Source organism: Tamandua tetradactyla, chromosome 1 (assembly GCF_023851605.1).
Source record: "Tamandua tetradactyla isolate mTamTet1 chromosome 1, mTamTet1.pri, whole genome shotgun sequence".
Lineage (NCBI taxonomy): Eukaryota > Metazoa > Chordata > Mammalia > Pilosa > Myrmecophagidae > Tamandua > Tamandua tetradactyla.
The window spans coordinates 100536961-100564890 of record NC_135327.1 but is presented as its reverse complement, the minus strand read 5'-3'; the positions used below and the strand labels follow the sequence as shown (position 1 = coordinate 100564890).

General features: G+C 40.9%; 1 protein-coding gene and 1 long non-coding RNA gene across 4 annotated transcripts in view; one reads left to right on the top strand and one right to left on the bottom strand.

The window, feature by feature from the left end:
• LOC143650768 (uncharacterized) overlaps positions 1–1359 on the bottom strand; it is a 102646-nt gene extending 101287 nt beyond the window's left edge. Inside the window, exon 1 of the long non-coding RNA XR_013159667.1 lies at positions 1263–1359. This is a non-coding gene — a long non-coding RNA (uncharacterized LOC143650768). The remainder of the gene's footprint in view (positions 1–1262) is intronic.
• Positions 97–26823, top strand: GPNMB (glycoprotein nmb). Of its 3 annotated transcripts, none has more exons than XM_077121902.1 (11): positions 97–342; positions 8398–8550; positions 9234–9377; positions 11293–11466; positions 14317–14475; positions 14759–15067; positions 20046–20180; positions 21073–21175; positions 22679–22887; positions 25912–26005; positions 26452–26823. In XM_077121902.1, the coding sequence occupies exons 1-11, from the start codon at positions 273–275 to the stop codon at positions 26600–26602; spliced, it is 1701 nt and encodes a 566-aa protein (XP_076978017.1). In that variant the 5' UTR covers positions 97–272; the 3' UTR covers positions 26603–26823. The 3 variants fall into 3 exon arrangements, with proteins under 3 accessions (XP_076978017.1, XP_076978030.1, XP_076978023.1); XM_077121908.1 differs by having other exon boundaries at positions 98–342; positions 20082–20180; XM_077121915.1 differs by lacking the exon at positions 8398–8550.
• The last annotated feature ends 1107 nt before the right edge of the window (positions 26824–27930 follow it).

Sequence of the window (27930 nt, the reverse complement as noted above, 5' to 3'; positions counted from 1 at the left end):
GAACTGAAATGGCGTGCATCTGTAAAGTCAAACGAATAAGGAGATGCCAAGGGGAGTGAGTCACAAGCACATGAGTTGTATGAGGTTGAACTCAAGAGACCAGATCAGGCAATTCTGCTTACACCATCACATGATATGGCCCAAGGCATGGAATTTAATTAAAATAAGAAGTGGGGCTCAGTTGGAGCCAGAAGAACACTGCTCTTCTCAGTGGATGGGGCCAGAGGAGTTAAAAGATAAATCTTGATCGCATGGGTCTGTGAGAATTCAGCATGGAACATCGCTACTGTTTCCTGGGATTTCTGCTTTTGGCAGCAAGCTTGCCCCTCAATGCCGCCAAGCGTGAGTAATTCTTAGTTTCTGGGTTTAACCCATTCTCTGGTTTCTGCCTGAAGTGACAGGGGTACTGATGTCTTCTGAGCCAGAACTGGGACTGAAGCTTCTCAAGAAGCAATCATGACCTCACTTACTTCTTTTGGAAAACTGTTAGGAATTCTGAAACTATAGCAAAATGCTTCCAGCTCTCTTCTTTGTTTCAGGCTCATGGAAAGCAAAAGCTGCGTAGTATCTCTCTGACAGATTTTGTTTTGTTTTATTTTCCATTGCAATTGCCATCCACTCTCCTGCCAGACAGTGGCTGGGGTGAGGGGGACAGTCTCTGGCCCCAGAACAAAGCAACTCTCTGGCTTAGCTTCATCTGCTTCCATCCAATAGGGTAGAAACTTCAGATGAAATGTGGCCCCAAATCTGGAGGCAGTCACTGTAATGAACTCAGCCCAGTAAGCCATAGCTAATCTTCACAGACCTGCAGGAACTTGCTGCCACTAATGAGGTTACTGGAAAACAAGCTAAAGCCCTGGCTCTCTCCTCGGGTTCTGCACTAGAAGCTGGGAGCCCTTTAACAAGCTGATGCTCAGATCAATAAAAGCAGAATCTTGGGAACAGGAGCTGTTGTAAAAGCTCCTCTTGGGATTCAAATGTTCAGCCAGGTAGAGGGCCACTGAGCTGGAGCATCCCCCCCTTGTCCAGCCCAGGGCATGGGTGGTGAGAACAGCTCCCACCCACTAAGCAAAGTTATGTGCAGTGGCGAAGGAAGGGCAGCAAGCAGTCCAACTTGCTCCAATAAAGGAGTGACATCCACTGGATGAAGTATCCAGGGGTCCTGACTCTACCAGACAATTCCATGGGGAAGACTTGAGCAAAAACGGGAAAATCCTGGTCCTCAGACCAGACCAGGTAGGGGTGAGAAGGGACCAGCATACCTTGGCACGCACGAATGGGTCTTTGTGCTGGCCCCTTGACTTAACATCACTCACGAAACCGCTTCACCAACTCAGCGGAGCAGACGTTCCTCCGTCTAACCAACAAGTGAGAAAACCAAGAGCCCGGGGCTTGCTTTTCACCCGCTCAGCCCACGTCAGGAGAGGAAGATGTTGGCTACACGGCCCAGCCTCCCGTACACACCCCCATTTCACTCCTTCTGCCTGCGGGAGAGTCAACTCCTTTAGTTAAGGTTGGCCTTGCAGAGGCGGATCAGGGGCCGGGGTGGGCGGATAGAGGGAAGGGAGGGAAATGGGAACCCCGGAACCCGCGAGAGGCCCGCGCCCCTCGCTGTGGGTGGTCGCCCGGCGCCTGGTTTCTCCCGGAGAGAGCAAGGGTGGAGAAGAGGCGCACGGGGGCCCTCTATCGCGAGGGCTGGGGTGGGGTGGGGGAGAGGCCCTGAGGCCAGAGGCTGGAGCCACAATTCCGGCCGGGCAGACACCTCTGTGCTCCCGGCGCCTCCTCCGGCCGAGTGCGGGGAAATGCAAAGGAAACCACCGCTCGCCTGGTGGGAATGGTCCCGGAGGCTGCCGCTGTGATGATCCCGTTTCTCGGAGGAGGAAACGGGCCCCAGGGAGGGCAAGCAGCTCGCCCCGGGCGCACACAGCTGCCCTCCCGACCGCTGTCCTGCCTGCGAGGCTTTGCGGTTGGACAGACTTGGGATCCCTGCCAACCGTGGGCTGGGCCACGGGAACGTAGCTTCATTCAGTTTTCGTTTCCTCCTGTGCAAAACCCGTGAACTTTGTGAGAGCAACTGACAAAAGGCGCCTGGCCTGACAAAAAGCCATACGAGATGGCGTTGGCTCCTCCGACTGCAAACTCGCCCCCTCCCTCAGTGAGACTCTGGGACAGACTCCCCAAAGTCTGCTTTTCTGGAGACAAAAGAACCGCGTTTCTCTGCTCAGTAAAACTGGTGAGCAAGGAGGAATCCGGGCTGTCAGTCTGAGGCTCCCCCAACCTGTTGGGCAGTGTAACAAAACCTGACATTCTTGGCTTCATCCTGCCCCAGACTAAATACTAGGGTCGGGAAAAAACAAAACAAAGCAAAACCCCAGACGTGTAGGACTTAGCAGTGTATTCCTTTAGCAGGAACTCCTTGCCATGCATCCTAAGGATGGAGATGATGTTGACAGCCCAGCCACCACCTCTCTGCTCCAGGACAGAGTAGGGAGTCCAAAAGGCAGAGGGAAAAGCCATGGTGGTGCTGGAGGTGATTCTGCATGTGCATTCATATCTGTTTCCCCTCTTCCTTTCTTTTAAAGTCTACTTGCTATTGGATTTAGTTTATTTTACTTTTAAATTCTACTTTTAATTTTAAGATAATATCAGATTCACGTGCATTTGTAAGAAATAATACAGATGATTCCATTTATATGAAATGTCCAGAATAGGCAAATCTATAGGGACAGAAAGTAGATTGGTGGTTGCCTAGGGGTAGGGGAGAAATAGGAACTGCTAATGCTTGCGGGCTTCTTTTTGGAGGGATGACAATGTTTCACAATCGTTGGTGTGGTGGTTGCACAACTCTGTGACCATACTAAAAACAATTGAGTTGTTCACTTAAAAAGAAAAATAATGCAGACCGATCCCTAGTACCTTTTATATAGTTTGCCCAGTGGTAACATTTTGCAAACCTATTGTGCAGTGACAACACTTGAACATTGATCCAATCAAGGTACAAAATGTTTACATCACCACAAAGAATTCCTCATGTACTTTTATAGCCACACACCCCCAATCCCTGGTGATCACTAATCTGTTCTGCATTTATTTAGTTTTGTCCTCTCAAGAATGCTGCATAAATAGAAGTATACAATATGTAACCTTTCGGAACTGGCTTTTTTCACTCAACATAATTCCCTAGAGATTCGCTGAAGCTGTTGTATCAACAATCAACAATTTGCTCCTTTTTATTGCTGAGTAGAGTTCCATAGTATGGATATACCACAGTTTGTTTAACCATTTACCCACTTGTCTCCAGTTTGGATTATTATGAATAGAACTGCTATGAGGATTCGTGTGCAAGTTTTTGTGTGAACATAGGTTTTTATTTCTCCAGGATAAATGTTCAGGATTCAGTTGCTCGGTTGTATGCTAATTGCATGTTTAGTGTTTTAAAAGAAATTGCCAACCTGTTTTCCAGAGTGACTGTACCATTTTATATTCTCATTAGAAATTTATGAGAATTTTCTCTGCATTTTTACCCGCATTTGTTGGTACCAATATTTTTTTATTTTAGCTATTCTGATAAGTGTGTAGTGAGGTCTCATTATGATCTTAATTTGCATTCCGTAATTGCTAATGATGTTGAATATCTTTTCATATGCTTATTTGCTACTCATATATAATCTTTGGATTCAAATTTTTTACCTGCTTTTTCGAATGGTTTGTGTTTTCTTACTATTAAGTTTTGAGAATTTTTTATATATTCTAGTCCTTTGTTGCATACGTAGTTTGCAAATATTTTCTCCCAGCCTATAACTTCTGTTTTCCTCCTTTTCATGTGGCCTTTCACCATGCAAAAGTTTTTAATTTTGATGAGGAGCGTTTATCAATTTTTCCTTTTATGTATCATGCTTTCAGTGTCAAGTCTAAGAATTCTTTGACTAGCTCCAGTTGCCGAGGATTTTATCTTAGGAGTTTTTTTCTAAACATTTTGTGGTTTTATGTTTACCTTTAAGTCCATGATCCATTTTGAAGTAATTTTTTTATAAAGTGGTGGTTTAGGGTGAAGTTTGTATTTTGGCCTGTGAATGTCCAATTTGCTGTAGCGACATTTGTTGAAAAGGCTATCCCTCCTCCATTGAAAAGCTCTGGCACCTTTATCAAAAATCAGTGGGGAAAAAAAAGTCAGTTGGGTGTAACTTTGGGTCTGTTTCTGGGAATTTTATTCTGTTCCATTGACCTATGTGTCTATCCCTTGTCATGCTCCTTTTTAGAGGAGAAATCTGTGTTTGGATTGTGTTTCTGGAAACACTGACTTTCTCTCAGGATCTGAGGAACAGGGAGGCTTTCTGATACAGTGGAAAGAACTGTTCCTGGGAATCAAAAAATGTGAATCTTCCTTCCCACTCTAATAAAGGCAACCCTGAGTGACTCATATCACTTCTCTAGGCCTGAATTTCTTTATCTATAAAATGTTTCAACAAAATAACCCTAGTTCTTTCCATGTTGGATAGTCTATCAGCCTATGACTCAGTTTAAGTGAATTTCCAGTTGTAAATATTTATTTATAAACAATACATTTCCTGCCCTCACTTAGTATCTGTATCAAAATAGGAACATCTCCCAAACCATGGGACTTTTGGTTTTTGTCTGATTTGAGGCCCAGAGAAAACATGTGATCTGAGCTCACATGGTGCATTTAGTAGTGGAACCAAGGCTAGAAACCAGGTTTTTTGACTCCCAATCCAGTGTTCTTTCCCAAACTAACTGACTCCTTTATAAGATGAGCACAACATGCTGGTCTCTCCTACCAGACAGGTAGAATAGAAAAGGTTAGATGTCACTCTTTCAGTATGGCTTCACTGAGCATCTAATGAATGGTGGCCCCCTTCCAAGTTTAAAGAAAAGAAGACAGTGTCTCTTCTTTTGGCCATAGCCAGACCAAGACACAAGGCCATATAAATTGATGAGGTAAAATTTTAAGATAGCATATGATTAGGGGTTGGCTGAGGTTTTATAGACAAGTGAACTTTTGGCTACAAGTCACAAAATACCCAATTACATTAAGAATAAGACACTTATTATCTCACACAATCAGTCCAGAGATTAATGGAACTAGAGCAAGAGCTCAATAATATGTTCAAGGACTCTGTTTCTTTTTTACCTTCCCACTCTGTCAACACTCAGTGTGTTGGCTTGCTTCCTTAGATTTGTGCTCTCATGGTTATATGTGGCTGCCACAGCTCCAGAAATCACATTATTATCCCAGCATCTCCAAAGCCAATTCTGAGGAGCAAAACATGGAGTTTCTTTGTAGATGTCTCTTTTTATAAATGAGGAAAGCCTTACTCAGAAGCTCCCAGGAGACTTCCTCTCAGCTCACATTGGCCATGATTTGATTACCTGCTCCTGTAAAAACTGTAAGAGGAGCTGGGAAAGGGAATTTTTGAATTTTGAACTCTTATAATAGAGAGTTCCAGCAAGGAGGAATAAAGAAGAGGGGTACAAGTAGAAAGTGGCTGGTGAGTAGGTAACCAGGGGTCTGCTATAATTCTCAAAGAAAGGAAAGAAAGAGATTATTTGACCACCAGAGTTGTCAGGCAAGGCAAACAGGCAGACATCAATTTGGGATTAGAACTACCATATTGTGAAACTTAGAGCAACCACTCAACCAAATAAAACAAAACAAAACAACAAATCAATAGGCCGAACCCTCAGGCTTGGGGTTTGCCCCTATGAAATTTATCCCCGCAAGGGATAGGGTAAGCCTACTTAAAATTTAGGCCTAAGAGTCACCCCCAGAGAACCTCTTTTGTTGCTCAGATGTGGCCTATCTTTCTCTCAACCAACACAGCAAGCAAACTCACTGCCCTCCCTCTCTCTATGTGGGACATGACTCCCAGGGGTGTAAACCTCCCTGGCAACATGGGACAGAAATCCTAGAATGAGCTGGGACTCATCATCAAGGGATTGAGGAAACCTTCCCAACCAATAGGGGTGAGAGAGAAATGAGATAAAATAAAGTGTCAGTGGCTGAGAGATTCCAAACAGATTCGAGAGGTTATCCTGAAGGTTATTCTTACACATTATATGGATATCCCCTTTTTAGTTTAAGGTGTATTAGAGAGGCTAGAGTGAAGTGCCTGAAACTGAAGAGCTGTGTTCCAGTAGCCATGTTTCTTGAAGATGACTGTATAATGATATAGCTTTCACAATGTGACTGAGTGATTGTGAAAACCTTGTGTCTGGTGCTCCTTTTATCTACGGTATGGACAGATGAGTAAAACATATGGATTAAAAATAAATAAATAATAGGGGGAACAAATGTTAAAATAAATTGAGCAGATTGAAATACTAAACATCACTGAGAGGAAGTGGTAAGGGGTATAGAAAAAAATAGGGAAAACAAAAATTAAAATATAATGGGTAGATGGAAATACTAGTGGCCAATGAGAGGGAGGGGTAAGGGGTATGGTATGTATGAGTTTTTTCTGTTTTCTTTTTATTTCTTTTTCTGGAGTGATGCAAATGTTCTAAAAAATGAGCATGATGATGACTATACTATCTGATGATATTGTGAGCCATTGATTGTACACCATGTATGGAATGTTTGTATGTTAAGAATGTTGGTGTCTGTATGTCGTTTTTGTTTGTCAATTTAAAAAATGAGAGAAAAAAAAGAGAACTGAAGATTTACTATAGACCTTAACCCAGCAGTTGAATTGACACTGTTCATCCTCATTCGATGCATGTCAAGTGGTCATGTGTCACCTGCTGATTTCCTAAGGAAAAAGTGAGACTTCCACAAGTAGGAAGGGTTGACCTGTGCCCTCAGTCAATCAGCTGAATATTGCAACAATAAGTTATTGCACAGCTAAGTGGACTTTAAGTTTATAAAATAAAGTGCTAACAAGGCCAATCTTCACAAAAGGGGCACATGGTTTTAAAAGACTCCTACTAAGAAATTCATATTCAGGATAATACTAGTCATGCAAACAGTAAGGACAAGAATAAAATATACAATATATGAGATGCTTGCCTTAATTTTACCTTAAAAGATGCACAATCTTAACATTCTGGAGGCTATAATCTGTTGCATTTTCTTTTATTTAGATATTTTTAAGAATCTTTATAATGCATGCTCAATGTTAAAAATGTGAAACATATGGAAGCCATTGCTTGGGAATCATTTGCATGCTCTAGCTGCAGAGATGCAAGATCTAGTTCACTGCTATACATAAATACAGATTTTCTTCCTGGGCCATATGATTTGGAGCTTGATCTCTTTACAAGAGTCATAATAGTGAAATCATACTCTACCTATCCTTTTGTGTCTGGCTTATTTTACTCTGCATTATGTCCTCTAGGTTCATCTATGTTGTCATATACTTCAGGACCTCATTTCATCTTACTGCTGCATAATATACCATCGTGTTTATATACCACGTTTTGTTCATCCACTCATCCATACTTTGAAATTTACTACTTTTTTTGTATATATGTTACATTTCATAATAAAAAAATATTTTAAAAAAATAAAAAGAAGGAAAAGATATACCATGTAAACACCAATCACAGTATTCTTCAAAATAAGAACTATTATCAAGAAAAAGAGGCCAATTCATAATGATAAAGGAAACTAAATAGTACTAAATATATAGACTCCTAACAACACAGCTTCAAAATATATAAAGCAAAACTGACAGAACTAAAAGAAGAAATAGGCAAATTCAATATTGGGGGTTTTAACATTCCTCTCTCAGTAATTGAAATAACAAGTAGACAGAAAATCATTGGGAATATAGAAAACTCAAAAAAATCCTATCCACCAGCTTGGCATAAGTGACATTTAAAAAAAACAAACAAACTACTCTACTCAACACTGCACAAGTGCACATAAAATATTCTCAGAACAAACCATGAGCCGGGACATTAAAAGGAAAAAAAGATTGTTCAACAGTGAACTCCCTGATAGTGGTATGTACCTTTTATAATCCTGGAGGTATTCCTGCTGGCACTCCTTAGCCAAGAAAACAGTTCAGGGAGGGGAAAGATGCAAAAACTAATCTGAAGATCATCATCATTAATGTTTTCCTAATGATATTGTATCAAACGCCAAATTTTCAAAGGATAGCATTGGGAAACCAAACAATGGCTAAGAAATACTGTTTTTTTTAATTTTTTCTTTATTCACTTAAAGTACATAAAAAGATAGATAGGGTCTGAATATTTGTACTCAACATATTTACAATAGAAATTTTTTGAGAAAGCATTATTTATTTGACATATTGCCTGTATTATGCCGGTGTTCTCTAACCTTCCAGAATGAAAAGTTTCTTTCACCATCATTAGATAAGTACTAAATGAGGAATGGAGTAGACAAAATAATTTGTTTTTCAAATATTGATATAGGATTTCACGATGTCCTGAGCAATGAAAGACCATTGGCTTATATGAGGGGCCACAGCCAATTAAATGGCTGGTCTTCAGATGAAAATGACTGGAATGAAAATCTCTATCCAGTGTGGAAAAGGGGAGACTCAAGGTGGAAAAACTGCTGGAAAGGTAAATCACAAGATTCAACCCAAACAATTGTAATTTCTATTGAAGTAAGCCTTCTAGATTACAGAGCCTTTTAGATCACACGGCTCATGTTGCTTCCATGAGCGATAATACTCTAAGCTACTAAATAGGATGGGACATGGATTCGACAGTCTTTCCTTTATCCCAACATTATCACTTTCTAAGCGACAGAAAAATGTTAAATCTCCTAAGCAATTTGCAAGTTGGTAGATCTTGGGATATTTTGGAGAGCAAGTAGGTTTAACCTCAAAGCTGTCTAACCAACCTGGGAATGGTCATCTTTAAGTCCATGGCTCCAAGTCCGTTTCAAAATTGGCTTTTGATCATTTCAAAAGCATGGTATATCAGAAAGCATACATCTTTCCATTCACGTGGAAGAAGGAATACTTCAGTCAATGGTTTTGAGATTAAAAATGCTGACCTCAACTTGTTTCTTCAAGCCAATGGAGCAGAAATTTTATTATTTTAAATAAGAGTTCTTTCTAGGATTAGAGAATTTCTTAACTGGTGTGTCTTACTTTGTTCAGCTTCTAGGATATTGTACCCTCAAGGCTAAAAGACATATGAATCATGTGGTCCTTAGTATATTTAATTTTAAAGGTTGATTTATCATTGGCAGGAAAAGCAGATGCAGGATCATGGTTCTCCCCTTTCTCATCACCTAGGAGGCCACGTGCAGGCAGTCCTGACCAGTGACTCACCAGCACTGGTAGGCTCCAATATAACGTTTGCAGTGAACCTGGTATTCCCCAGATGCCAAAAGGAAGATGCCGACGGCAACATAGTTTATGAGAAGAACTGCAGGAATGGTAAGGAATGTTGTCCATGTCATAGGAACATGCATTTTGGCTCCTAAACTCATAGAGACCCATCTCATTGACAAATTATGCAATTGGTCTGCTTTAAGTGCAAGGAGCAACTATCATCCCTTGCCACCCTACTCTTCAAGTTGGATGACAGAGAAGGTAGGCATGTCCCTTCACCAGCATCAACCAAACCTACTTCAGCAAACTGGTGTCTCTCCACTTTGTAGTCCTCTTCAAAACCTACATTGTCGCATCCAGATTTCTCTTGGTGTCTAGTGGCATATGCCTTGTGGGGGTCTCAGATTTTGCATTTTTTACTGGAAATTCATTTAGATAAATAATAGCCAATTTTAACCTGATCATTTTAATCTCTATTCATATGTATTTCTTAAGCAAATCCTGTGTAGCTAGCACAAATGCTAAAATGTGTGATTTGGTTTTGCTTTGTTCTTGGTTACAGCTAAAGTGAACTTTGTCCTTGTTAAATACACAAGTGAGCACTAGTAGAGCAAGGGAATTATCTTGTTAGAATTGTATGTTCTCTAAAAAACAGGGCTAATTATGGAAATACTTCAACAAGGCTATTAAATGTGCTTATAATCTGACCTCCAAATTTCATTATTTAGGATATGTATTAAACTGTCGATGTGTTCATTACTTATGACTTCATCACTTTTCATGAGAAAAAGTTAAATTCTACATGGAAAGCGTTCAATATTATAAGAGTATTGAGTGCTTACTATTTGGTAGCATTTTTTTTCTTTCTTCTTTTCTTACAAATGTTTCAAGTAACAGTCTAGCCATCTGAGTATTTTTATAGTGAAAGTCCTTGTGGCTTACGAAATTTTTTTGAAATACCCATCACCACTAAAAGGAATAAAGCTCTTTGAAGAAAAGACTAATTCCAGGCCTAGGGCAGGGAAAATACCAGGTGAGCCTGGGACATCTTCTCGTACCAGAAACTAGGGGATTGTGCAAAAGGACACAGGAGCCAGCATGAAGAGGCTTCCACTGGCTATATTTGGAATAAAAAAGAATAGTAACCATAACAGATGAATATATAAAAGTATTCTTCAAAAAAAATCAGTGACATGAATGACCAAAGAGAGTGAAGGAAATATTCAAATAAAAAGATATTTTTCATGGCTTGTTTAAAACAAAAAGTTTCATACCTACAGAAAAGTAGGAAGCAGAGTGCATTGAATACCCAAATACCTTCTACCTAGATTCAACAATGTTTCCTCTCTCTCTCTGTCCATATATAATTTCTTTTTTATGAATTATTTAAAGAACTATAATTATTTAAAGAACAGTGTGTGAACTTTGATTGAGCTGTTGTAGGAGAGGAGATGGTCTCATGGGCTTGTGGAGAGCGCCTTTATTCTTAGAAGATGCATGCTGAAGTCTTTGTAGTGTAAACTCCTGATGTCAGATAATTCAGGAAAAATAAAGCAGAGTTTGTCAAAATAAAAGGATAGGGCAGGCCGTCGTGGCTCAGTGCCAGAGTTCTCGCTTGTCATGCCAGAGACCCAGGTTCAATTCCTGGTGCCTACTCATGTAAAAAAAATTTTTTTAATTAAAAAAAAGATAAGTGTTGCTCAGTTTGGTTTGAGTAGGTTTGTCAAGTGGAGACCCAAGATGAACATACATATTATCTCAAGTGATATCTCTGGATTGAACTTTCCTGAATAATTGCTCTGTGTAAAACTTTTATTGAAATATGTATGCGGAAAAGTTCACACATCATAAATGCACCATTCGAGATATTCTGAACAGGATATCAGAATAACAGGTTTTTCATTGTCTAATTATAGTTAAACTGGTTACAAAAAACTCTTTAAATGTTTGGTATAAGTCCCTCGTCACTGGGCATTCTGAGCCCAGATACTGATCGTGGCTTGTTTCTCTCTCTGTTCAGACACTATTTTATCCCCTGACCCATATGTGTACAACTGGGCAGCAGGGACAGCGGCCGGCGGTGGCGGGAACAGCGGCAACCAAAGCCACTATAACGTGTTCCCCGACGGGAAGCCGTTTCCTCACCACCCTGGATGGAAGAAATGGAATTTCGTCTACATCTTTCACACACTTGGTTGGACTTTTACAAACCTCCTGAGCTTCTTCTTTATCCTCCCCTAAATTTTTAACCTTCTTCTCTTTTCTTATTCTAACATTGAGAATTGTAACACTGAGATATAACCGTTATGCCGTTAACTTTCCTTAGCTGAGAAACCCAGGGGGAAGCAAACAAACAAAAAAACAGATTCAGCTTTTTGAAATGAAAACTAATCAAACATTTTTCTGTCCAAAACAATAATATGAAAAATATTAACATTAATTTTTCGGATGGCACATGGATGGGGATTTGTTGAATTACTCTTTTACTTTCCAAGTTCTCCAAAGAATTTTTAAAACTCAAAAAAACTGATGTTCTTTGTAGGAAATTTGGAAAATGTAGAAAAGTACAAATGAAAATCAAAGGCATCCATAATTAACACCAGAGATTATTACTAATATTATGGGGTTTTCTTTAGTAATATTTTTATTAATATCATAATATGTACATATTTTTGCTTAATATTGTGAGCATTTTTACTATATCATTAAAATTCCTTTTATATATTATTTTAAGCACACTCTTGTAAATTAGAGAAGTTGTAGATATACCAAAAAGAAAAAATCATACATAACATACAGAGTTCCCATATGCTACCCCTAGTGTTAGCACCTTGTAGTAGTGTGGTACATTTGTTGCAATTCATGAAAGAACATTTTATAATTGCACTAATCACTATAGTCCATGGTTTATATTAGGGTTCACTGTGTTGTACAGTCCTATATATTTTTTATTTTTATTCTAATAACATATATACAACCTAATATTCCCCCTTTTAATCACATCTAAATATATCTATATTAAATATATTTATATGTATAATTCAGTGCTGTTATTGTGTTCACAATGGTGCACATGTTACCCTATGGTATAGACACAAAGTGATCTAACTACTCTGTTCTTTGACACAGCCTACCCTCTTTTTTTTTAACCAAAAATAACATTTTATTAACTTTATTAATTCTTGGTGATGTGAATATTTTTAGGAGGAGCAAATTTAGATTAATATTAGCAAAGCTGTTACATTTTTAGTTAAAAATATCACCAGATGCCACCAGGTGCTGTATATTTGAAAACTACTACCAGTAGAGCAGTCTCCAAATTTCTGAATGTTTCATCAATCTTTCCTCCGAAACGAGAGAACACTTCTCTTTCTTAAATTAACTTACTTACAAATCAAAACAAAATAGTAAAAATGCCATTAATACACATACCAGTCAAACAAGATGCAAAATATATCAAAATCATGCGTTATCTTTATGCCTGTCTGTTTAAGTCAGTAGCTTTCAAGTTGACTTTTTTTAATGACATCGTTTCCCCATCAGTCGGGTCACTGAATGCCATGGTTTCTTTGATTCCCACGACCAAATTCCAACAGTTTTCATGGAGTCACTTATGTCGACTACTACTATTATTTATTTGAAGCCTGGTCAACACTCCATTAACTTAACTAGTTAAAAGGTCTTTCTTTAAAACCAGCCTTTGACCCAGAAATTGTTTTTCTCACAAAACTGTTGCAAATTTCCATCGCCTCCAGAGTCTCAGCGTTATCTGATATTCTCCCTCAATTAAATGTGGCCTCTGAAGCCTCAGCCCCCCGTGGTGGAATGAAGACTTTCCCCAGGAATAACTAACCCCTGAGAGGCATCTCTGCCTGCAAGAGGACTGCCCCTACACCTCAAGGTGAAGGGGATTTTGTGTGATTTGAATCACACAGCCTTAGAAGATCAGGCATCTTTTTCTAATACATTTTTTTTATGTTATTAGAGAAGTTGTGGGTTTACAAAACAATCATGCATAAAATACAGAATTCCTATACACCCCGCCCCCAATACCCTCATGTGTGTGTGTTACAACTGGTGCTAGTGCATTTTTATCACTGTACTATTAAGTAAAGTCCACGGTTTATTTCTGATACATTTGTTATGTGACAAACCCGGTCTACCGAACGTCCCTAACTTGCAAGCATCCTTCTTGCAATGCCATATGTGCCAATGACAGATCTGTGCCAGGAGCCGCAATAGGGTCAGAGAAGTGCCTGAGCCATGGAAATCACCAGCCTGCCCGTGGTAGTCAGATTCCAGGAGGGCTGGACAAAAGTATGAGTAAAAGTAAGAGTGTGGGTAATGTGGGAAATGTGTTTATGGAAGCGCTCACTCCTTTTTTTTTTGGCATGGGCAGGCTCTGGGAATCGAACCCGTGCCTACGGCATAGCAGGTGAAAATTCTGCCACTGAGCCACCCTTGCACTGCCCACCCATTCCTTTTGTATACTCACCACACCCTATTTCTTGTTCGTCATTTACTGCACTTTTATTTTTAAAAAATAGTTAGGAAGGCGGAGTTCCCTGTCTCCTTAAAAAAAAAAAAGCTGCTTAATAATATAGCTGAAATAGTAATATCATTACAAAATTAAAGTAGATTTTTGGATAAACAATTTTTTTAATTACCCTGAACATCTCACCATTACATTAAATGTGTTTTCTATGGGAGAACCATGTATTGCAAATAGCAGATCACTTATTCATAAAAGGAATTTATTTGTAAACTAAGCGCAATCTATACCATCACACTAAATAGCTCTTTGCATTTTTACTAAATATATATACTTACCTTTATATAACTGTGGTTTTGTTTTATGTTTATTTTATATAAAAATGAGCACTAGGCCATCTTCCTCTCTGAAATAGTCAGGACTATATTCTCATCCTGTTTTTCCCACCTCAGAGCAATCACTAAATGGTAATCACTAGTCTTTAAGAAACAGTAACTTCCTATTATGATCATGTGATGCAGTCAATAATGAAAAATTTCTGTCCTCTCAAAGGTCAATATTTCCAGAAACTGGGACGATGTTCAGTGAGGGTTTCTATAAACACAGCCAATGTGACGGTGGGTCCTCAGCTCATGGAAGTCAGCGTCTACAGGAGACACGGTCGGGCGTTTGTACCAGTTGCAAAGGTTAAGGACGTGTACGTGGTGACAGGTGAGTCGCAAACTGAGGATGGGGGCTCAGTTCTGGTATTGTCCGTGCATTAAGAACGAGTTGGAGCCAAGTATTCTAGGTTAGATTAAGATCTATCTGGGCTCCCACTCAAGCTAATATATCTAATTTATGGTCTTAGGAAAACTCTAGGAAAATTGAATATGAAAAGGAAAAATGATGCTGACCTATGCCTAAGTTTTATTTTTAACTTAAAAGTATCTTTGAAGTCTTCCACTTACAATCAAGCAGTCGTGCTTTCTTTTCTTTTTAATGTGTGTTTTAGATCAGATTCCTTTATTTGTGACTATGTCCCAGAAAAATGATCGAAATTCATCAGACGAAACTTTCCTCAAGGACCTGCCCATCACGTTTGACGTCCTGATTCATGATCCCAGCCACTTCCTTAATGAGTCTGCCATTTACTACAAGTGGGATTTCGGGGATAATACGGGTCTATTTGTTTCCAACAACCACATTTCAAATCACACGTATAAGCTCAATGGAACCTTCGGCCTTAACCTCACCGTGCAAACTAGGGTGCCTGGACCCTGTCCTCAGCCTTCACCCAGCCCTCCAAAACCCACACCTTCAGGTAAGCCTTCTTTTTTCCAAGTGATCTTTGAGGGGGGTTTCTATCAGCTAAAATAGTATTCACGTAGGTATATTATGAGACTCCTAGTAAAAAGGATAGTGTAGAGCCTGTGCAATGATTCCATTCTGTACCTATGGATTTTTTTTCAACCCACTTTATCACCATTTTAAACCTTTAGAAGATAAAAGAAAGGAGAATATGTTTAGAGCTACTTTGCAAGTAGAATTTGGTGACTCATATAAGGCTCTTTTGCCCTCCTAATTTGCACCAGCACTTGCTAGGTGTATGGAGGCTTTCCCCCTTCTAGCTGGTCACATTTCTGTTTGTCTCACATATTTCAGGGCTTTAAGAAGACACATTTGTCCCTCATAAGCATTCAGACCTCTTATCACTTTTGTCCTTTCCTCCTACATTTCTCTCCCCACCCCATTCTCCCTCTCTTCCCTTCCCAAATGCAACTACCCAGTTGCCCATGACAACACAGCCATATTGACAGAAACTTCCAGATGATCCAAGAAAGAATGCACCTTAAGAACATTTCTGGGGTTGGCAAGCTGGAGAGATTCCAAATGTCAAAAATCGTTCTGCATATAAGGCATAATTAATTTGATCCCACCCCTATTAATGGTATGTGAGGACATTCAAGAAGTTCTTGAGTGTCTAGCCCATGCCATCAAGACCCTTCCCTCCTTGTCCATTAGCACGTCTTAGCTGGCCAGGATTCAGGGGGTGCTAATAGGCTGACATTCTCTCACTGGTCCCACGAGGGCGCCATGACCAAGTCACCGTGGAGCACTCCATCTCAATATCTTGAGTAGTTGGTCTACTAAAGCCTGCTAGCAATAAAATGAGATCTTGTTCAATCAAACATATCTGAATTAAGTCCTTATTACTGACTTTGATTAATTCTTTTTTCAAAATGTTTTATGTTACAAAATTAATGCAGGATCCTTATAAAAATAAAACAATATAAAAATCTAGAGTAAAAAAGTGAAAATCTGCACTCACATTCTCCTCCCAAGAGTTAACCACTGTTGAGCGTTCCTTCCAGATTTTTTTCTATGCATTTACAAACATATTATGTTGTGTTTTGATTTTCATGTAAATAGGTTTGTGCTATACATACTATTTTACAGCTTGCGTTTTTTATTTAACAAACATCACAGATGTCTTTCCACTGTCACTGCATATGAAATTACTTCAATTTCATTCAGTGGGTGCATGGTGTTTCCTAGTATGGATATACTATAATTTATTTAACCATTTTTATTAATGAATAATTAGGTTAATTCTAAGCCCAGTCACAAATATTACTGCATTGAATATCTTTAAACATATAGCTTCATTCCAGTATTTCTGTGGGGAAGTCAGTTTCTTTATCTAAGAGCACTGATGGCCTTCCTTACAAATAAGAGGACTAAGCATAAAATTTGAAACAAATTACACATGCCATTAATTTCTATACCTAGAAATTCTACTTAACTTATATTATTTAATGTTAGTCTATTTTGTGATTTTTTAAGCTAGCTTAGTAAAATTTTTCTTAGACCCTATTTAAGTCATAGCACTTTAAAATATACTGTAAGTCAGTAAAAATGCATTTTCAATTTCTGTATTACTTTCCCTAAATCAGATCATAAGATACAAGCTAGTCACCTAATGAGTTAAAGTTTTTCACAAAGGGAAGCTGCTGCTCTTAACTGAGGGTGCAAAATCAAGGATAATCCAAGCCCCCTAAAGCAGCTGTGAGACAGGAGGAGAGCAGGAAGTTATGGGGCATGCAGGGATGATGGGACGGTGACTCAGTGACAGAATTCTTGCCTGCGGAGCTGGAGACCCAGGCTTGACTTCTGGAACCTACCCATGCCCCCCACCCAAAAGGGGTGGGGACTTTGTTCTCTAGAAGAATTTTCATCTATACAGACCAGTCAAGGTTGGGTTATGGAGCCTTGGATCATTATTTGGCCAAAACTTGTGCTCTCTTTGGCTTCGTAAGTGGCTTCGTAATAAACACAGCCCTGAATAGAAACCAAACGCAGCCTGGGGAATGAAACAGAAGCAGAATTGAAGAGGTGACTCAGGTAAATGATGAAATCACAGGGCAGATGTATGTGTTATTTTTAAGCTATATAATCCTCACTTCTCAGCTATCAATGCTACTGTTCATTTTTCAGACTTCAGTGAGCAAATCTGAAAAAAATAACGTTTGCGAGACTGATGCTGATTAGTGCAAAGCTATATTACATTTATTGCATTATATTAGAGCCTATAGAACTATCCGAGTTTCCCGAGGACTCACAGCCTTTCACGGCATTCCCTGGTAGCAGAGACATGAATACTGGAGTTACATTTCTTTCCCATTTCTCTTTTATGGAGTTAACTTCTCTCCATGAGCCCTTTAGTCATTCTTTGACTTTATAGATAAAACAGCTGCAAAGCTCAATATGCATTTTATGAGCACTCTACCAAAAGCTAATGAACAAAAGGAGAAGTAATATTTTTAAAATCTGGCAAGGGTGTGAGTCTGTGCGCTAGCTAGGTTCACCCAAAGTCCACCTGTCAAGACCCCTTCTGGAGAAGGAGTGTTCCAACCCAACTCTCGGAGGGTTTCAGTCAGGACACCCCAAAGACCAAAGGACACGTCAGGCACATGGTTATGCATGAGTTTTAATTAAGGACTTATGAGCAGGAGAGGAAGGCACTGTCAGGAAGAGGAAATGAAATCAGCAACCCTCGAAAGGGGTGGGAAGGGGTGGGGGTTCATAAGGGTTTAGGACGAGGGTGTGAGGACAGACACACCCTCCTGACACCGGGGTCTGGAGCTTTGAGAGCCAGGGAGGGGAGTTTCAGCCCCTTGTTAACAATACTATTTGTACATTCTTTGCCCCCTGAAATGACCTTTGACGTCTCGTGACGGCTGTGTGCAATGACGTGCTCTCAATACAGATGGGAATCTGGGCCCTGGCTCCCCACAAGGGGGTTCCTCGTTTTGGGAAGAGCCAGGGATCTTAAAGGCCCTCGACACACAGACCTACTGCTCCAGGGCATGTCAGTTTGACCTTGAGACATAATGAACGATTCCCCTGTAATACCTTCCACAGAACCACCGTGAAACTCAGGGGACATTTCAAGGGCCTGTCACAGGGTCAGAACCTTTCTGGGTTCTTACCCAAGCAGCGTTTCCCAAAGTGTGTCCCGTGGGGCCGTCGTTTCCGGGAATGTTCTGAGAACATGAGCCCCCGCCGGGCAGAGCAGAGCCAAGGGCACAGCCACCACCAAGGGCTCCGAGCAGCCCTGGAGAAACTCCCCCCAACACACACCGCGCCCCCCCGGCTTCTAGGCTGTCAGGTGCACTGTGGCAGATGTGTGCCTCCTCCCCAGCTCTGCCCTTTCCCAGACAGCACCAACACCCTCATTAGAGCTCTTTTATTGTAATTAAAAGGGCATCGAGTACTTTCCTCTAGTCATACCCAAAGGCTTATTTGTCAAACCTGCCTTGTATTCCCTCCTTTCTTCCCCATGTCTGTCCTTACGCACTCTCAACAACTAAAAGAGTTTTAGAATTTAGAATGTTAAGCTATGAAACATCAAGACAGGAACATTTCTCCCTACATTACTTGCTTCTTAATCTTTAATGCACCAAATTTAACATTTAAAATGATACATATTAATAAATATTATATATATATGTTATAGGATATCTATATCTATAATATGGATATAAAGGTATATTATTGGGAAAAGGAAACTGATATTTATTAACTACTTCCTAGGTGCTGGTAGGCATTAGAAGCTTGTTTTACCTACCTTACTCATTTAAGCCTCCCAGTTCAACCCTAGGACAAGTACTCACCTTATTTTACATATGAGCAAATTGAGGCAAAGAGAGGCTAAATGATGCATCCGAAGTCTCAAATAGCTAAGAACAAGGGAGCTGGAATTTGAGCCCAGAATATCTAACTCCAAAATGAAAACATGACTTTGACTATTATGGCCTGCTTTATTTCATCATGAGTGTTGTATCACACATTTTTATATGGTTTCCACCTTTCATTTGCTTCCTGTGTTTAAGCAAGACATGAAATTGTGTTTACTTACATAATTTTAAAATTATAACACCTTACAGCTCTCACCTCTGTATTAACCGTTGCACATTTAATTCAGATTTCCACTGTAGTATATATATTATAGAATTGTTGATGTTTTTCTAAAGAACAGATAGACAAAGGTTTGGATTTGGGATTCTATCATGTACACCTCTTTTTTTAAAAAAAAAAACGCTTTTATTGTATAGTATAGCATAATACAAAGCAAAAAAATAAAAAGCAATAGTTTTCAAAGCACTCTTCAAGAAGTAGTTACAGGACAGATCCCAGAGTTTGTCATGGGCTACCATGTGATCCTCTCAGATTTTTCCTTTTCGCTGCTCCAGAATATAAGAGGCTAGAAGGCTTAAATATTTTTTATCATCACAATAGACTTTTTTCCTTCTTTTTTTGTGAAAAATAACATATATATGTAAAAAAAAGCAATAAATTTCAAAGCACAGCACCACAATTACTTGTAGAACATATTTCAGAGTTTGACATGAGTTACATTTCCATAATTTTAGGTTTTTACTTCTAGCTGGTCTAAGATACTGGAGATTAAAAGAGATATCAATTTAATGATTCAGCATTCATATTCATTTGTTAAATCCTGTCTTCACTGTATAACTCCACCATCACCTTTGATCTTTCCATCCCTCTCTTCAGGGGTGTCTGGGCTATGACCATTCTAAATTGTCCATATTGGAAGGGTCTGTCTCTAATATGGGGTAGGGAGATGGAACTACCTGGTGTTCTGGAGAGGCGGGGCTAGGTTTCAGGACTTATCTGGACCAGGGACCCATCTGGAGGTTGTACGTTTCTGGAAAGTTACTCTAGTGCATGGAACCCTTGTGGAATCTTATATTGTGCACCTCCTTTTAAACTTTTAGTGACTGCTCTGAAGTCTTTTCATTCAAACCCTCCAGTACGCACCAGCGTCAAACCCTGGGAGCTGAGTGAGGTTCCTGATGAAAGCTGCCAGATTAACAGATATGGCTACTATAGAGCTACCATCACAATTGTAGGTAAGGCTGAAGACCAGCAGGGGAAGGTGTTAAAATCCACCCCGGGCCACCCACTCCCTTGCTAACTGGGAGGGGTGGCAGTGGGGAGCAGGGCATCTCACTCCCTGTCCGAGGTGCTGCTACACACACACCAGCAAAGAAGCTACTAGCATCTTTGCTGGGCCCGCAGGCCTCAGCACCCAGTTGGAAGTGGGCCCTCCTGAAGGGCCACCTCGGTCCGGCCCCACCCCTCTGCCTCCCAGCAATGGGAATGAATACAGGGCTGAGGGAAAGGCAATACGCAGTTTCCACCACTTCTATTCTCTTCCCCCAGCTAATTCCCCAGCCACGCTTCTTGTGTGTGAAAAGGCGGACTGAACAGGGCCACCACACACAGTTGTGCGTTTTGTGTACTTCACAAAAGCATCCAGAAGAGAAGACCAATGAGGGGCCGTATCTAAGCTGTGCGAGAGCCCCCGCCCAAGGGGAGCTGGCCAAGCTCTGCACCTGGGGGCTGCATCTGCCCCGGGAGCTCCTTTCCCCACCGCCTTCCCAGAGGAGGCCCTGCTTTCTCACACATACACAGGCTCTGGAAATAAAAGCCTACATTGGAGGGTGCACAGGTGTTCAGGGGTTAGAATGCCCAGCTTTCATGTGGGAGACCCGGGTTTGATTCCCGGACCCTGCACCGAAAAAAAAAGAAAAACCTATGTTGGCCTTAACAATGGCTCAGTTTGACTTTGCAAAAGTTGGTAGACACAGATCCAAAACCATGGGAGTTGATTCCCAGATCTGGTGTGTTTCCAAATGTCGGCAAGAGGCTGTCTCTGCTTTACTAGCTTCCCTTCTAATTTGTTAAGGCGTGCTTTCATTTTGTTTCCATTGCATTTTTCTACGGGGGCTGTTTTGTTAGCTGGAATCCTAGAGGTCAACATCATCCAGATGACACACATTCCAGTGCCTGGGACACAGCCTGAAAACTCCCTGATGGACTTTGTCGTGGCCTGCCAAGGGACGTGAGTACATTGTCTCAGTCAGAGGGACAGGACAGGTAGGGAGCCCAGGCCCAAGGAAATGCCTTTACCTCCAGTCTCCCCTTCCACGTGGCTCTAAAGTCCTAATTCATCAGCAACCCTGAAGCAGGACGTTCTTTCAAAGGGCGCCAGGAAGCTCTTTCATGTACACACTTGCTTTGCCAGAGTTGAGAAAGTCCCATTACCTTTCACTATTACACTGAATATTCATTATTGTAATTGGTTGATCACTTAGCATGTTCTAAGCACTTCACCTCTGTTACCACGTTGAATCCTCACAACAGGCCTGTTTCCTCATTGGACCGGGATGGCAACTGAGGCACAAAGGGCTGGCAGAACTTGGTACCCTGGCTCAGAGTCCTGCCGGTTAGATCCTTGTGGGTTCCCCTGGAGTATATAAGAAGCCTCTGTGGAGTTGTTGTGTGCTAATGTCGATAGTAATTCACTTTCTGTAATTTACAAAGTTCTTCCTAATGCATCATATGATCTAATTTCATATCAGTTTGTTATAATTATATATAGTAAACAAATATAAATAAATTAACATAAGTAATAAATAGATTAATGTACTAATTAAATATATTCATGCATTTACTGATTTGCATATCATATAATTAACTAATTAAAATATTTCTATGTGCAAATCGATCAAGAGAATGAGACAGTGTGTGAATGGGATCTTACTTTGGTAGAAAGGAATAGCTAAGAAAAGTCCAGCTTGGGGAGATGAACTAAATAAGGATGGCAGAAAACAGTGTCAACCAGAATGAGATGTTAAGTTGCTGCTGCAAGAGGCCAGCAGCCTTGTGAGAGGAGGCACTGTCCCCCCCACCCCCATCAGAGCACAAATCAGAGTGCAACTTGTCCCCCCAGAAGGCTTGCCACAGCCAGGTAGCTTAGTGGTTACAAGGACAGTCATTAGACAACTTCTGTTCAAGTCCCAGCTCCACTTATAATTGTTTCTGTGACCTTGGGCTGGTTATTCCCCCTCGCTGAGCTGGTTCTTCACCTGTTAAACTGCGAGATAATACTTTCTCATACGATCATCAAAAGGAATAAAAAGAAGCAAGGGACATATCTAAAACTCAGTGCCTGGCACAAAGTAAATACAAAACAAACAGTTGTTGTTGCTGTTAAACCTCTACAAGAATCTGTACAAGAACCAGGGCAGCCTCTGGCATTTAATAATAGTTTTACACCCTTAGGTGTCCTAGGGAGCCAAAATGTAGGGGGAATGATTTGTAATTTCTTTGTCCACCCCCAGAGACTTGCCTTCCTGAAGATACAAACAGTAGCTCATCATTTAGGCTTCTTTCAGCCCAGATTATATCTGACAAGCCCACTTCCAAAGGTTTGAATAAGAATAAGAGGGAATTCAACGTTTTAGAAATGCTATGGTTTTCCCTTTTTAAAGCGAATACCACATTCCTCTCTCCCTCTTCTCTGGCGCATCTGTGCCGTCGTCCGCCCGCTCCTGCATCTCAGCATTCCCACCGAGGTCTGCACCATAATTTCCGACCCCACCTGCCAGCTCGCCCAGAACGCAGCCTGCGACCCCGTGGGCGTGGACGACGGATGCCTGCTGACCGTGAGAAGAGCCTTCAACGGGTCTGGGACATATTGCATGAACCTCACGCTGCACGATGAGACAAGTCTAGTCCTCACCAGCACTCTCGTCTCTGTCCCTGGCAGAGGTGAGTTCATGCTTGCATGAGCACTTCGTATTGCAGACAAAGCGTGTGTCCAATAGCAAAGCTAGTCAGGGCTTTGCTCTCAATGTTTAACTTTCTCTCAGTGCAAAATTTGTTGAACTATAGTTAATAGGATTTGAGAACTTGGCATTAAAGCCAAACAGGAAATCTAGCTAAGGAAGTGATGAAAGAGAGAGAGCGATCCAGTGAAATAGTGGCTAAAAAAAAAGTATTTTGATGAAAAATATCAGCTGTGGTCGTAGACCAATATTAATGGGATGTGATCACTGCATGCTCAAACAGACTTGTATTTCGAGTGGCGAGATTAAGGCCTAATATTAAAAAATGACAATGTTCTCCAATAAACTATTGCAAAAGGGAGGCTGAAATCAGGATAACTCATACTGTTTTCATGAGATTCCATCCAGGCAAAAACGCTGACAAAAAGAGAAATGAAAGAGCCAAATGGATCCCAGCTTCCTTCTAACTTGTCATGTGTCTTCTCTCTCTTCTTCCCAAATTTTACCAAACATTACACTGAGACAGTAACGAATCAACTTACCAATTCCTTAGGTGTTGACAAGAAAAACTTTTGCCCTCCTAATGTTTAGAGAGGTAAATGACTACAAAGCAAACTAAAGAATTTCACATAGAGGGCGGGCCACGGTGGCTCAGCAGGCAAGAACACTTGCCTGCCATGCCAGAGGACCCGGGCTCGATTCCCAGTCCCTGCCCATTTAAAAAAAAAAAAAAAGGAATTTCACATAGAAATTTGTATTTGCTGGTGGTATCCAATTCCTCTTACCCACAGAAGAGCTGTTCTACCCAGTGGCCCTAACTGGATGATGACATAAGAGTTTGTCTTCTCTTAGAAAAAGTGCTACATTGTGGAATGAAAGGGAGAGGTTAAATTGTATTCATGTTACAGCACTTATTTAGCTCCCTAATTTGAGTATCGTCAGGTACGATCTAGTGACAAATTCACTTATAACCCTGTGGACTTGGAGTTTATCTCACAAGGCAAAACGTACTTAAAACATATATTTACTCATTAACCATATAAAAGAGAGCTTTGAACCCATTGAAAGAAAAACTTGATCCTACATACAATTATTTGTACAAGGGCTTATTGTTGATAAAATCAAAGGTGCAGATTTTTAAAAGAAACAGGAGTGATAGAGAAGTAAAGCTCCTGCTTCATGCAGGGCAGGATGGATTGAGGCATGGGGTAGAAGACTCGGGGAGGGGTCTGCAGGAACAGGGCAGGATGGGGCCACCAGAACTTCTGCCTCCAAATGAGCACCGATCTTCAAAACAGTCACCTCAGGAGCTGCTGTGCTTATTCCCTAGTACTGCCACCGTTCATTTTTTTAGAATTCCCTGTACAGTCATAACCCATTCTATTTAACTTCTTCAGTGCTGGCAACCCACTGTTCTCTTGGCTGGATCAGATGTGTAGATACCTGCATTCCTTTCATTTGTCTTGCAGTGACTGATAGATAACTTTCGATGTGAATGAAACCATTTTCAAAAACCAAATAAAAGAAGTGCAGAAGGAGAACTTTAATTCAGTGGGGAGTATAACTTGACAACTTAGGTTTCAAAGTCAGAATTTCAGAAGTAGGTACCTGTTCAGAGGCAAATCCATAGACCTTCACCTGAAATGCCCTTTCTCCATTTATTAAATGAGCATTCGTGAAGCACCTATAATACTAGCAACAGCTATTCGTCGAGCTTCCCCTCCGTGCCTGCACAGTTCTAGGCGTGAGATACGGTTCTGGATGGTGTAGGGAACGGGACAAAGGAGGGCCCTGCCCCCATGCACAGTGAGAAACAGCCAAAATGATCTGTGAAGAAATAAGACAGATGGAGGCAGCGAGTGTGGGGATGGGGGAGACGTTGGCTCTTAGACTCTGTGGTGGGAGAAGGTCCTGGGGACCCAGAAGGGCCCTCTGAGCTGAGACCAGAATGACCAGAATGGGCAGCCACTTGCAAAGATGTGAGCACAGAGCATAGACTGAGGGACGAGCCAGACAAAGGCTCTGAGAAGCGGCCAAGTATGGCATTTCATGGCCAGGAAAGCTGGAGAATGGTGAATGTGGAGAAGAACAGTCCGAGATGAGGTTGGAAAGGCAGTGCAGCCGACTACAAGGATAGGCTATGCCATTAGGGTTTGGGTTTTATTCTGTGCTTGAGTGGGAACCATCGATGGCTTTTAAACACAATCTGGTTGATGTTTTCAGAAGATCGCCCTGAGGACTAAATGGAGAAAGGAGTGTTGGAGGGTAAGAATGGAAGCAAGTAGACAATGAAAAGGTCCTCTCAGGGGACATGTTGGTGTGACGATGGCCAAGGAGCTGGAGGAAAAATGGGTAGACTCCAGTTATAGTTTGGTGTTAGAAACAGAACTAGTTGGTATGCTGGGTTCCTGGAGAATTAGAGAAGAAATAATTCCTGCCTTTCTGGCACTCACAGTCTAGTAAGATCAAAGTATGTGTGTAGAAATAATCACAACACATTGTGATGCCGGTAAGTGGAAGAGAGGCAAGTAGAGTGACAGGAAGTGCTCCCTTGAAAGTCTAGGAAGGTGTCACAAAGGGGAAGACACGTAAGATGAGCCAGGGCAATGGTGTCCCTGGAAGAAGGCATGGAGCTTTGAAAGAACTTTGTGAATAGGGGTGACTCCAGGGATTCTTACAACAGCTGGAAAGCCGGTAGGGCGGCATGGGAGATGAGGCCAGATGAGGTGGATCGCGGTCAACTGAGTGCTGAGCAGGTGCCTCCAGGACGTGACATCTCTGTCCCTGAACCTTTAACATGGTGTTCCAGACATGCTAACTCATTCTCTAAATGGAAGATAAGCTAACTCAAAGATTATGTATTATTTAATGGAAAAGATTACTGGAAGCACAGAGGGATCCATTTATCTTCCATGATAGCTCCCTTCCTCATTTATTTAATTGCATTACAAACAGCATGTTCTCTAGGTGGAGGATGAGCTAATGTGGTCATGCTTCTGTTTTTAAGACCCAGCATCCCCTCTAAGAATGGCAAATGGTGCCCTGGTCTCTGTTGGCTGCTTGATGATATTTGTCACTGTGATCGCTCTCTTAATGTACAAGTAAGTTTCTCCTTCTAACACTGTAAGTAACTATAGTATATTGTCATAAATAAATAGCATACTGATGCATAAGTTTGCCATTTTCCCTTTTTCTCTCTGAAGCATTTTATGTCTGGAAGGAGAGTTTTCCATTGAACAATAAATACCAAATTGGCCTATTGCTTTTGCTGTAGGTTTTTTTTAATCCTAAAAATGCTCTCGGATGTTAGTAACTTTACAAAATTGTGTTTATTTAACGTTTAATATATACATTCAAATCACAGTAAGCAAGTACATTTCTTACATGAAAAAAGAGAAAATAAACGTATTTTCCTAAGACCACAGATAAGAGATTAATTTAAACAGAATTCACACTTTTTTGCACCAAGGATATGAAAGAATGTATGGAAAGTAGCATTTTACAGCTGAAGATCTTTTTAAATAACTATGCAACGCATTATTTTCAGAAAATACAAAGAATACAAACCGATGGAAAGCAGCGCTGAGGCCCAGGTCAAAGGTAAAGTCCTGGATGTTTTCCTCAACCGAGCAAAGATCACGTTCCCTGAAAACCAGGAGAAGGACCCACTTCTCAAGAACCAACTGGGAATTGCTTAAAAGTCCGGCTTTATTTCTGACCAACACCTCGCTCTGCGGTGCCATTTGTGTGAGCTGAGCAGATGACTTTTTTCCTTAAGGAGTGTTGTAAAATATCTATTGTCGCTTAGGGAGGTTTGATTTTTTTTAATAGTTTAAATGACATTTTAGAGAAGTAGAGAGAAATTATACTGTGTGCAGCCTCAGCCATGTCATGTAACTAATAAAACCACTTGTCAGTGCTTCTTTTCATTATTACTTATCTTTCACTTACAATGTCTTAGGTGATTAGTAGGATAAACCTACTGTGTCCCAGGAGTAGGGGGAGAAAGTCTTATTCAAAAGGGTCTGACCTAGGTTAATTGCAAGGAGAGCCTGGGCACTTTCCAGCTTTCCATACAGCTATGTGCATAAAACCAAAGTATTCCTTTCCATAATACCATGTCCCTAGCTGACTGAATCCTATTTCCCTGAACATGTGTGAGTTCCCACCAACAGAACAATCACAGGCCTGAGCTTTAGTTTGATGGGCATGCTTGTCATACCCAGAAAAAACACTAATCTAATAAACAGGTCTACACATCTCAGTTATGACCTGCCCTGTGCAGCTATATGAAGGAATGGTATTCGTTCATTCATCGATCCCATGGACATTTATTTAGCACTTTCTATGCACCAGGCACTGTGCTAAGTACATCTTTCTATGCACCAGGCACTGTGCTAAGTACATCTTCCCTGCCCTCAGAGAGTTTGGCACTCTTGTGTCTATAGCTGAACTTCTGTACACGCTTGGCTCTATGTGTCAAATCATACATTATGATTCTTCAAAAAAGGAGAGCCCTATTCCCTACTGGTTGCTCCATTTAAGTGACACAGAAACTCTTGTCAGTAAGGGCTTGGCCTCTGTTTGTAAGTAAAACCATATACCATGTATCAGACATGACATTCTTTTTCCCTCTCCTTCCTGAAAAATAAAGCATGGACAGAGACAAGATCTTAGTATTGTGATTATTCTTCCAATTTGTCGCTTGCCTTTCAATATGATTTATAGTTCTTGGCACTTAGAAAGTTGGTTAAACTGGAAGCTCAGAGGACAGTGGGGAGGAAGCCTGTTCTCCTCTGCAAAGGTCCTGGGGCTGCCGAGCCGCTCCTGCCACTATAGACGGTGCTAGGCTACCCCTCTTCCCCCATCACCTGCTGGCCTGCTGCCCTCGAGAGCCAGAGGTGACCGCCCGCAGCTCGCCCCACCACCCGGCCCTCCTTTGTCAAACTCAGACACATGATGTTACACTTTCAATGTAGCTAAGACAGGGCATAAATTATTGTTTGTATAAAAAGAGACTCATGTT